The 12763-nt window shown below is 37.5% G+C and overlaps 1 protein-coding gene across 2 annotated transcripts in view; it reads left to right on the top strand.

Annotated features, from left to right (window-relative positions):
• TC2N (tandem C2 domains, nuclear) overlaps positions 1-1688 on the top strand; it is a gene marked incomplete at its 5' end in the record, with an annotated part of 33877 nt that extends 32189 nt beyond the window's left edge. For both annotated transcript variants that reach the window (XM_080708197.1, XM_080708196.1), the window contains one exon: positions 1548-1688. In XM_080708197.1, the coding sequence (XP_080564323.1) occupies positions 1548-1658 (111 nt within the window). In that variant the 3' untranslated portion in view covers positions 1659-1688. The remainder of the gene's footprint in view (positions 1-1547) is intronic.
• Positions 1689-12763: the final 11075 nt, after the last annotated feature.

The following is a 12763-nucleotide window of genomic DNA, read 5'->3' as shown; positions in this document are numbered from 1 at the left end:
CATACACTTGTAGTCCCAGTAGTTAGGTGGCTGAGACAGGAAGATCACAGGTTCAAGGACAGCCTCAGTGATTTAGCAGCAAGACCCTTAGCAACTTAGTGAGACCCTGTTTTAAAATAAAAGTGTCTGGGGGTGTAGCTTGGAGTTAGATAACCCCAAGTTAAATCCCCAATGCCAACAAATGAATAAATAGTTTGTTGGGACTTTGGATATCATATTTACTTTATTCTGTTTTACTTTCAATTTAATATTTAACATGAACACTTTTTGTATGTTACTAGCTAAAATATGTTAGACTTGAATTCCTATAAAACATTAACAGTGGTTAAGATATTTAGATAATCAGTACTGGGGTCTGGATTAATCTATTAAAAAAAAGTTCTTAATTTGTAGAGGACAATGTAAGGCTGGCTTAATTTCCAGTACTATAGGAACTTACTTCTCTTTGTATATTTTTTCCTTACTCTGGATAGATTAGTGGAGCTGCCCAGGTGACAGTTCAGGTTTATTACTCTTTGTCCACCTTGTCTCCATGAAACATTTGCATAATACTATATAATTTCCCCCAGTTTTTTACTTATATTATTTAAAGTTACATAAGTAATTAGTATGAAATTAGCATAGATCAAAATGATTATAAGATTTCAGTAAAGATGGGGTTTTATTTAGTGTAGTGCTTAAAATGCATATTCCTTACTAATTTAAATCATTATTAGCTCCAGTTAATCTTTAAAGATGTCTTGTGAGTGCTCAGCATCCATTTTTAAGTTGAGTTCCTGGGTTAAATAAATAAGAAAGGATTCTCATAACTGCTTGAGGGGGAATGATTTTATGATATCTCACCTTGAATTTTTAATTGGATTGAATCATATAAAATAGCATTCAGAATAGCTTAATAAGTTTAATATTTTAACATTTAAGTATCAAACAAGAATTAAACTAACTTTTGGAAAAATAAAGAGATATTTACTTAAGAATCTATAAAACCAAGCCAAGTGTGGTGGCACAGGCTTGTAATCTCAGTACTTGGGAGGCTGAGACAGAAGGATTGAGAAGGTTCAAAGCCAGTTTTAACTACTTAGTGAGGCTCTCAGCAACCCAGTGAGACCCTGTTTTTAAATAGAAGATTAAGCCGGGCGTGGTGGCCCACGCTTGTAATCCCCGCGCTTGGGAGGCGGAAACAGGAGGATTGCGCTGGTTCGGAGCCAGCCTTGCTGGCTTAAGAGACCCTGTTTCCAAATAAAAAAAATATAGGTCTGGGAGTGTAGCCCGGAGGTAGAAGGGCTTCCAGGAACCCCAGTACCACCAAAAACAACAACAAAAAAAAAAAAAAAAATAGAAGATTAAAAAAAAAATAGGTGTGGGAGTGTAGCTGGGCGGTAGAAAGGCCATGGGTACCATCCCCAGTACCACCAAGAAAAAGAAAATGTGTAAAACCAAACTTCGGTTTATTTTGTATCAAAAAGTTTTTGTATCAATAAGAGTAATTATTATTTGAACTCAGTTATGATTGTGTCGAGCTAAATGACTGTGCTTCTCCACTACAGGTTTGGATAGGTGAAGACAGTAACAGCACTGAAGCAGTGAGCCAATGGAAAGAGACAGTTGAAAACCCAGAGAAGGTTGTTGTCCAGTGGCACAAGTTAAATCCATCCTGAAGCCTTCATACAATAATGGAGTGAAGAAACAACTTGACATTCTCTTAGAAGACTTACAATTTCTATTTGCTAAAAATTGTTATGAATTTTATCATATATCCAAAGTGAAGGAAATGCTTTAAAATGGTGCCAAAACAGACAATAAAAAAGGGTCATACTAATAGGGCAACTAAATAAATTATAAGGTCTTCGAGAATCTCAAGCATAGTTATATTTTGTTATTGCTTTTTAAGTTTACCTAGATATTCAAAACCTTGAATATCGAATCCCTGTTACTTCTATTAGACATTTAGAACACTTTATCACGTTCCAGTGCAAAGCATTATTGATTAGATTTTGGTTCCACTGTTTACCTTTTCTATGTATTTTCTCTCAGCAAAAATAAACCAGTTTTTAAACTATTTTCTATACTTAGGGAAAGTTTGTGCCCTATGTTTGTAATTTATTACTCATAAGGCATTAAATTGCCACTTTGTAAACTGTTCATCTCCAAAAAACTTAAGAAACAGAAAACTACATTTTAGGCAACAATAAATGAAAACACCAAGATACTGAAATTTAATTGGAGACTTGGAATAAACATATTTTGCTTTTTCTTCTCCCTCAGATATTTTACTCTTTGTTTTATTTGGATTGAAATAAGATTATTGTTCAAATGGTTCATACTAATTAGCAGAATTAATGAGTTTAAATAGCAAGTTCAGTATTTTATGATAATTCCTGGTTTTTAGTTTTTGTTTACAAATTACCTGTTATGTAATCTATAATATTAGAGCAAATTCTTATGCTATTTATAATTATGCCTAATAACCCCATGTAGCAAATATTTTCTATTGCAAGTCTCTTCCAGGTACTTATTAGAGCTCACACTACGGGATAATTTCAGCTTAGATGGCCAGAAAAGCTATGGCAAAAGAGGACAGCTTTTTGGGTAAATAAATAATACTGTCCTGAATCTTGCAAATTTTGACTCAAATTTTGCTAATATGTTCTTGGTCTTCCATTTTGCTTTCTTTCCTAGATTGTCTCATACATGCCAAGAGATAGATGGTGATACTTTAAGCCAGAAATATGCCTGGCTATAACTAAGCATACCTTTTATTCCAGCTCCTGTATTCTATGTATCTCTAAAATTTTCCTGAATAAACACTTAGTTCTCTTTCCTAGGTACCATCTCAAGCTACAAAATGTACATAGTTTACATTTCTTGTACTTCTGCCTCTGCTTACATTTTATGATACCAGTGGTGTTGACAAATATTCTTTGCCATAATGCATTTGAATTAATACTTTTAGATTTATGAAAAGTAGCATATTAGTCAAAAGTCACATGAACTTTTAGGAGGGATTACCATATGTGGTAGTATTTTGAATCTATGAGACAAATACAACTATTTTTGTTACTTTTTTTAATAAACTATATTTAGACTATGTTTAGATTTGCAGTAAAAGTGAAGAAAAAAAGGAACCGAGATTTCCAATATACCCTCTTCCTCTGTACAAGCATAGCTTCCTACACTGTCAACATCCTACCAGAATTATACATTTGTTGGACTTGACGAACCTACGTTGGCTGATCATTATTACCCAAAGTCTGTAAGTTAGGGTTCCCTCTTGGGGTTGTACACTCTGTAAGTTTCCACAAATGTATAATCACATGTGCCTGCCATAAGAATATTACTTAGAGTCATTTCATTGCCTTAAAAATCAACTGCAAATGCAACTATTTTAATAGCTGCCAAAGAAATAAGTATATTTATTGGCTTTTAGATATTCATTAGCTTAATTGTTTTTTAAAAACTAGAACTTTATTTAGCAGTTTTTGTGTGTGTGTGTTCTACTGATGCTCTCAGTTCCTAAATTTAGTGTGTACAGTCCTGTACTTAGCTCTATTTTTAATTATCTAATTTACAATATTTAGACAATATTTGTATAATATGGACTTTGAGAGAAAGATATGCCTTCTTGGTTTCTTAGAATCCTAAGTAAATCAGTAAAAAGAAAATCTTTCATGTAAAAGACTTTCTGGTAAAAAAAAAAAAAAATATATATATATATATATATATATATATATATCAGGACTAAGACCTCAAAAGTTATCATTAGTATTTGCTTAAGCCTTTTTCAGAGATACTCAGTATGGATGATATATATGCCCATTACTCCTCAGTACTTTCTGTAGAAGTATAAATAGAATCACACTCTTCTGTTGTATGTTGATGAGAAAAACAATAGAAGCTGGTAATTTAAGATACTATGGATTTTACCCACATAAAAATCACTTATCTTTGTATTTACTTACGCTTTTCTTGACCTCTCCCCACCTATGAGAAGTAAGAGGAAACCAAAGCGATGCCGAGTGACAGCCGGGAGCTGCTGGCTGACTGTGTGCAGTGCTAATCCCTAGCGGTGTGTCCGCCTTCAGATGAGCACCGCTGAATAATGGTGACCTATGTCGAATGACCACCAGCGTGTGCCATTCCCACTCTTACCAGACTGTTGAGAAGAAACCAGTGGGACTCGATAAGTAGTTATGGTATGAAAATAACCTAAGCGAACATCCTGTTCGAAGAGTGTGGGTGAATTTCTCTGATACTAATGTCATCAGTGGTCCCGAGGAAACTTTCCTACCAAAAAGATTTCACTGTTTAATCGAATATTTGCTTATTTATTAAGTATTTCTGAAATTTGTAATAGATTTTAATTTATCGTGGCCGCAATGGATATTTAAAAAATAAACATCCCTTTCTGGTGTTTGGCAAGTTGTTTGGTGTTTCCTTGGGCATACCGAGAAAAATACCAGAAAAGATGTCTGTGTCTGATGATTACGAGGACATTTTCTAGTATTCTTTTATTGCATGATCTGTAATTCTTACTCAGAATTAAATTCCAAATTTTAGATGGAATGCTGTGTTGAAATAATTATGAAAAGTGGGCCCATATGAAATACTATATCCATTTTGAAATAAAATTGAATATTTGTAACGATAAGCCAGGTGTGGTGGCGCACGCTTGTAATCCCAGCATTTGGGAGGCTGAGACAGGAGGATTGCAGTTTGGGGACAGCCTCAGCCACTTAGTGAGGCCCTTTGCAAGTCAGTGAGACCCTGTTTCAAATTAAAGAATAAAAAATAGAGCCAGACATCATGGCGCACGCTTGTAATCCCCGCGCTTGGGAGGCAGAGACGGGAGGATCTCGCAGGTTCGAAGCCAGCCTCGCTGGCTTAAGAGACCCTGTTTCCAAATAAAATATAAAATGGGTCTCGGAGTGTAGCCCAGAGGTAGAAGGGTTCCATGCCCAGTACCACCAAAAAGAAAAATATATATATATATATTATATATATTTTATATATATGCATATGTGTATATATTATATATTTTATATATTATATATTTTATATATATGCATATATATTATATATATTTTATATATATGCATATATATATATGCATGCATCCCTAGCCAGACATGGTGGTGCATTCTTGTAGACCCAGTACTTGGGAGGCTGAGACAGGAGGATATGGGTTTGCAGCCAGCCTCAGCTACTTAGGCCCTTTGCAACTGTTTCAAAAATAAAGAATAAAAAATAGGTTGGGGTATAGCTCAGAGGTAGAATGCCCCTGAGTTCTATCCCCTGTACCACAACATATAAATAAATAAATTAATTAATTAATAAAATAAATATATTTTATTTGGAAACAGGGTCTCACTGAGTTGCTGAGAGCCTCACTAAGTAGCTGAGGCTGGCTTCGAACCTGTGCGATCCTCCTGTCTCAGCCTCCCAAGCACGGGGATTATAAGCGTGCACCACCACGCCTGGCAGAATTCATCTTACATTATTAATTCTCAGTTACCTTCAGCTGAAATTAATCCTTAAGCCAAAGTAGCATATTGTGGGATAGCACATCCTGATTTCTTTCGGCTTGCTACATTGTGAGGTACACTTTTTTTTTTTTTTTTTGGTGGTACTGGGGTGGAACCCAGGGACTTTCTACCTCCGGGCTATACTCCCAGACCTATTTTATACTTTATTTGGACACAGGGTCTCACTAAGTTGCTGAGAGCCTCACTAAGTAGCTGCGGCTGGCTTCGAACTTGTGCGATCTTCCTGTCTCAGCCTCCCAAGCGCAGGGATTACAAGCGTGCGCCACCACACCCGGCTACAATTTCACTTTTTAAACAAGTTTTATTTAAAACATTGAGTACTTGGGAGGCTCAGACAGGAGGATCACAGGTTTGAGGCCAGTCTCAATAACTTAGCAAGACCCTGTTTGAAAATTTAGAAAAGAAAAAGGGCTGGGGGTATAGCTAGGAGGTAGAATGCCCCTGGGCTCAATCCCCAGTACAAAAAAAAAAAAAAAAATCCAGATATGAACATGGAGTAATAAGCACCACAGAGAAGCATAAAATTAAAGATGTTTATTTGTGTGTGTGTGTGTGTGTGTGTGTGTGTGTGTGTGTGTGTGTGTGGTACTGAAGATTGTATCCACGGGAGATCTACCTCTGAACCACACTTCCAGCCTTTTTTTTTTTTTTTTTTTTAGTTTGAAACAGGGCCTCACTAGTTTTCTGAGAGTCTCACTATGTTGTCCAGGATATCCCTGAGCCTGCAATCCTCCCATTTCAGCCTCCCAAATACTGAGATTATAAGCAAGCACCACCATACCCAGCTAAAAGATGTTTGTTATACTCTCAGATCCTAGGAGAGGGAGGTAGTATGCCATGCAGGGACCACATAGAAGTCACGTCCAAGGACCAGACTCCCCTGTGCAGGGTGGAAGGAGGATGGGTAAGCAAGTACCGTTATTGGGGCAAACGGCATGATGGGATTTCTTTGGTGTACTTGAATGTCTGTGGGTCACAGGATGGCTAGAGGGGGACCAGCCTCATCACACTGGTGACACTGGGCTGCCTGGGTGGAGTATTCTCTTGGAGCACAACACAAACTTAGCTTCTTTGAGATCTTCAAGCATGCTGTGTCATCTGTGTGGAATAGTTTTCCTTCACTCTTCACTTTATCAAATTCTACTTTTTTAAGGTGCTAACTTAAAAGTGTCTTTTCCTTAGATACTTTTTTTTTTTACTTCCTAAGCAATATTGGTTCCTGTTTTCAATGTACTTTATAATTTTCCTTTATAGCTGTTATCACTTTCGTCTAATGTTTCTCCTATGCTGAATTTCCCTTAAGGCAGGGTCCTGTTTATTGCTGTGTTCCTAAGCCTATCATGGTATGTGGCCCAAAGAGGCCTGTAGTAAGTATTTACTTAATCATTTATTTAACTTAAGGCAATGTTTGGGATAACAAAGATACAACAGTGAACAAACAAAAAATTAAATGAATACATCCTGTCAGATTGTATGGCTCAATAAAGTGGGTAAAGGTTGATATCTTCTTGAAAGAGAAAATAATGAATTATACTTTCTTTTTTGTGTGTGTGGAACTGGGGTTTCTGGAAGCCCTTCTACTTCTAGGCTACACTCCCAGACCTATTTTATACGTTTTTATTTGAAACAAGGTCTCTTAAGCCAGCAAGGCTGGCTTTGAACCTGCGCGATCCTCCTGTCTCCACCTCCCAAGCGTGGGGATTACAAGCGCGCGCCACCATGCCCAGCCCATATTTACTTTTAAAAAGTATTGATTTCTTAATTATAAAGAAGAGAAATCTGATAGCCTCATTCTCTTTAACCCCAACAACCAAGGCTTAGAAAAAGATAAGTACTGAGGTTCTGAAGTGAATACATTATTAATTCCAAACTTAATAGATTGCTTAAAAAGCTATCCGATTTTACCTTGTTTTTACATGTTAGAAGCTTAATTACATATCATTCTCAAGCACAAAAATTAATTTATTTAAGATATTTATTTTTTGCAGGAACTGAGTTAAATTTGATTCCTATACAAAACAGAAAGGATACTTAGATCATATCCAGCCTTGAAAACTTCCCTTAAAATGTAATAACTTGTGTACATTTAAGGGACCCTACATAAGCGAGTAGTTATTATGCTCTGGCTAAAAAGGATTCATAAAATTTCTACAGGAAAGAAGATGCATAGTAATTGGTGAGATGATTTTTCTAATTCTGGGGGGTCAGAGTAAGAACTACTTTCGAGACTGTTTCTGATATAATTTAAGAAAGGGATTCAAGAAAGAGGCTGCGATCCCATGTATATCTTAGCAGGAAGGACAATTTTCTTTTCCTCTACTTATCTAGGAGGACACATAAGAAGTCTAGAAATAGGAAAGTAGAAAGTATTACTACTATCTTAACACAATGGAAAAGAAACTCTTACAAACAAAATGGCAGCCGGGCATGGTGGCGCATGCTTGTAATTCCAGCATTCGGGAGGCTGAGACAGGAGGATCGCGGGTTCGCGGCCAGCCTCAGCTACTTGGTGAGGCCCTTTGCAACTGAGTGAGACCCTATTTCAAAATAAAGAATAAAATATAAGGCCGAGGGTGTATTTCAGAGGTAGAATGCCCCTGGGCTCCATCCCTAGTACCGCAAAAAATCAAAAACAAGCAAAAACAGATTGGCAGCCAGAAAGAGGCCTGTGAGAGGGAGGACAGTAAAGGATGGAAAGGTAGCAAGGTAAGGGTGCATTTGAGTAGTGCATTTAAATGCTTTCTGGTCCTGCGTACTGTTTCCAGGGTGCACCTTGTTACGCTAGGAGGCCTTGTCACAATTCAGATTTCTTTCAGAGGCATGTATACCAAGTTCTTGTATTATCCCTCCATCTGCTTCTTTCCCCATCCTTTCTTTCTGTCCTTTTTCTTCTCTCTCTTTCATCTTCCTTTTTGCCAAAAGTCTCTCAATTTTTTGCCTTTTTTTTTATCAAGTCAATTTGTTCTGTGATAATAAAAATCATTGGCCCCCATGCCTGGAAAAACCCTTACGAGTCCTCTAGTACAAATGTCCATTTAAATAGAACATAAGATGTCCAGTCAACAAACATTTATCGGGCAGCTTCTCTGTGCCACTCACCCCAGGGGCAGGGGATGCCTTGCTCAACTGACCAGACCAAACACTCTGCCCTCACAGAGCTGATGCTTTAGTAAATATACCAGAACACACAGTATTTTCAAATAAAAACTGATGGATTCCATGCAATGAATGAGCCAACGGAAGATCAGAAAGTCTGTTGCTGGTCTTTCTTCCGTTCAACTTTGATATGCTAATCTTCATTGCTTAATCTCCTTCAGCTTGCTTGAAATGCTTATGTTAATCTATTAATGTTTCACTATCTTTTTTCCAAAAATGTATAGTTAATGATATTTTCTTGAGCTAAAACAAGAAATGCATATGTATCAAGGAATCATTTGAAAAGAATCACCTCAGGATTCTTTTTTTTTTTTTTTTTTTTTGGTGGTACTGGGGGCGGAACCCAGAGGCTTTCTACCTCCGGGCTATACTCCCAGACCTTTTTTATATTTTATTTGGAAACAGGGTCTCACTGAGTTGCTGAGAGCCTCACTAAGTAGCTGAGGCTGGCTTCGAACCTGCGGGATCCTCCTGTCTCAGCCTCCCAAGCGCGGGGATTATAAGCGTGCGCCACCATGCCCAGCTCACCTCAGGATTCTTACTTAACCTAGGAATATGTTTTGATTGTTTTCAGAACAGCCCACTTACAAATCCGTTTTTGTCTGAGTTACTTCTGTGTTTGCGTTTCACTGGCTCTAAAAGACGGTAGAGATGAGGCCAGGCATGGTGTCACACACCTGAAATCCACGTACTTGAGAGGCTGAGACGTGATGATTTCAGGTTTGAGGCCAGTCTCAGCAACTTAATGAAACCTTCAGCAACTTAGATCCTGTTTCAAATGAAAAAATAAAAAAGGGCTTGGATGTACCTCAGTGGTAAAAGTCTCCTGGATTCAATCCCCATTACCAAAAGAAAAAATATGGTTGAAGTTGATTTTGATTTTACTGGCTTTAAACGAGAGACAGACAGACAGACAGACAGACAGAGAGAGAGAGAGAGAGAGAGAGAGAGAGAGAGAGAGAGAAAGAAGAGAAGAGAATGAATTAATGAGAATGAACATCTTTGGTTGTCGATTATTTTAGAATATATGTGAGGGCCAGAGAAGAAATATGTTCAGTTTTCTACATTTAATTCTTGTGCACACAGTACATATTCCCTTTATCTTGCAGAATCAGAAAGAATGACATCTGTTTTCTTGAAAGCGAAGGGAGTAAATGATCAACAGAACCGGACAAGTGATGGAAACATAACAGATGTGATCAGTGAAATCTGTTCCTTTTGCCAGTCCAGAAAAAAACTAAGCTGGAGAAAATTTTTTATGTTCTTATAAAAATCAGGAGGTTGAAAAGATGCTAATCTTTTGATCTTTGGACCATATTTGGAAAGCATGGGCTTAATAACTCAAACTGTTCCTTCATAAAGGAGAAATAATGATGCCGTTCAGGGCCCTGTGTGATGGCTGTTGTTTACCACACACCGGTGACAGCAGGTAATCTTGTCTTTTGCTTGAGAAGGAAAATAAAAATAACGCGAGGAAAGCAAGACGACTCAGGACGCTCCGCCCAAGTCAGTCCCTGAGTACTGGAGTCCGGCCTAGTTTTGCAAGGCTTGGGGTTTAATTTTGTCAGGATGCTAGTAAATTAAAGGGATTGGCTCAGCTAAAAGTGCTTTCCAAACTACAATACAGCTTACTGATTTATAAAAGGAAGACGGTCCCTTCCAGTGACAGAAATATTTATGTCTGCCTTCACGCCGCCTCTGTTTTATGTCAAGGCCTGCATGAAACTGAATTTTAGAAGCCAGGTAATTGTTTGGAGAGCATGAAATCAAAGCAAAAGGCAGGGGACTGAAGACAGGCGTTATCCAGGCTGTGGTGCAGCCAGGGTAACATCCTGCCCAAGCAGGAGCCTGCCCGTCACATGCCTGTCTTTAGGGTCTTTTTCCAGAGAGTGCAAACCTCACGCAGTGCATGCTGTCTCTTTGACCGCCCCTCTTGCTATATTTCCCACCTGCTTACCGAGTCTTGGGCCAGGCAAGTTACTGTTTACTTGATGAGATTTCGGTTTGCTAATTTATAATATCTCCCAGGTCACCTTAAGTGCAATTTCAGAAATTCTCCCCACTCTTTGATAATAGATACTACCTGAACTCTCTAAGTTTATAATTTTTTTCCTCAATAGTAAAAATATGATGCAGTTGGTTACTCCCTCAGCACTTTCCTTCACTTCTTCACTTCTAAGAACTTTTTTTTTTTTTTGGCCAGGGAGGAAAGAATGAATTCTGCAATAATTGGGTTGGAAAAATATGACATTATCTTTCAAAGGATAAAGAAGCCAGATAAAGATGGATAGATATATAGAGATCGATTGATTGTTATGGGGAATTGGACCCCAGGGGCATTCTACCTCTGAAATACACCCTCAACTGTTTTTATTATTTATTTTGAAACAGGGTCTCCCTCAGTTGCGGAGGGATTCTCTCAGTTGCTAAGGCTGGCCTTGAACCTGGGATCCTCTTGTCTCAGCTCCCCAAGTCGTGGGAAAACAGGCACGTAACACCCCATCCAAGATTTTCAATTGTCGGTTGGTCGGCTTTGTATCACAAGAAAGGCAAGAAGTTTTTAGCGCAGAATACCTCTTTGGCTTCTCAGGGAATATTTCAGGCCATCACTGGACTCATGTGAATCTGCAATACAAGAATATGTCAGTTTGGAATTTGTCTGACTGGAGCCGAGAGCTTCCAAATAGTGATCTATTCTCTAAGAACAGGGAAATGTTGTTGTAAAATATCTCCATGTGTTGTTCACACTCCCTAGCAAGATTTTCATTTTTATTGCAAGATCGTTTGAAAATGTTATATGTAGCCCTTTGATACAATCTGGCATCTGAATAGTCTTATCTGAAAGTGACAGTGTTTTGTCATTTTCCTCCCTTGGGAATCAAATGGTGAGAAACAGAGTTTTCGGTTCAAGAATGGTGTATAGCTGCTGGGAAAGAAATGTAATCATATACCGGTATTTATATTCTAAAGATTTACTGATATTTCCCGTACTGTCTAAAATACCTCCTACAGATTTCAAGGTTTCTTCGCTATGAGATTCATAATGTTACCTAAAATTTAAAGAGGGAGAATTCTTCACTCAGCGCTCTTCCCCTTCTTCATGTGGTGGTGCTAAAACGTTACCGAAAGGCAACTTACCACTAGCCAAGGTAACTTACCATCAACCCAGGTGGAAGAATGATCAGCTTAGCATCTTGAAACAGTTTTTGCTAGAGAAAGTTTTAAGTTCTTAGCATTAAATCTACTGAGGAATTTACTTCACTTGAAGTTAACCTTACTGTCTCTAAGATATGGTCACAGTTACAGAACCCATAATATTTTGTTTTCTTTTCCAGGTGGGGGTGAAGGTGAGAAGGTTTCCATAATATATTTATTTTTTTAAAAAAGCTGGAAGTTTACATTTATAGTAAAGGCTCTGTTAAGATTCCAAATAATTTTTTTCCGTAGAGATAGCAGTAATAATGAAGAGACAAAGTTCAGGTTTCTAGGAATAGAAAAAAAAAAAACAAGATTAAAACATCTCTTTTCATCACCAAGATAATTGACTGTACGTAAAATCACATCCATTTGAAGAGGTTAATTTAAGTCTGTACCCAAAGAAATTAGTAAATATATGAGAAATGGCTTGCTTTACATGAGTTAGTGGCTTTAATCAGAGTTTAATGTGGCTTTCAAATCTATGAATATTGGGTGTCTGTTATATGTGGAATCCAAGAGATGACTACATTTTAAAAGTCTGTTTTATAAATAATTATATGATTCTGTTGACATCTGTTATCGGCCTTAGTACTCTACCAAGACATCCAGCCATTTAAAAATTTTGGTTTCTCATTTATTCAACATGTATTTACATACAGTCTCACATGCAAATCTATGAGAAAGTGGTGGGAAAAGGCTCCCAGCAGATTTTGTGTAACTGAAAGTCTATTTATGGTTGGAGATCTTCCAAACTGAATCCAATTCAAGTTAAGTGGCAATCACTAACATGAACTAAGAGATTAATTATGTGCTTGAAGTGTCTTAAAATAATCCACCCTGAGAAAAAAGAGAAGTAATTTGATGAT

This window comes from Muscardinus avellanarius (assembly GCF_963383645.1).
Source record: "Muscardinus avellanarius genome assembly, chromosome: 12".
Classification (NCBI taxonomy): Eukaryota; Metazoa; Chordata; class Mammalia; order Rodentia; family Gliridae; genus Muscardinus; species Muscardinus avellanarius.
The sequence above is the reverse complement of the archived record's forward strand: the minus strand, read 5'-3'. Positions and strand labels throughout refer to the sequence as shown.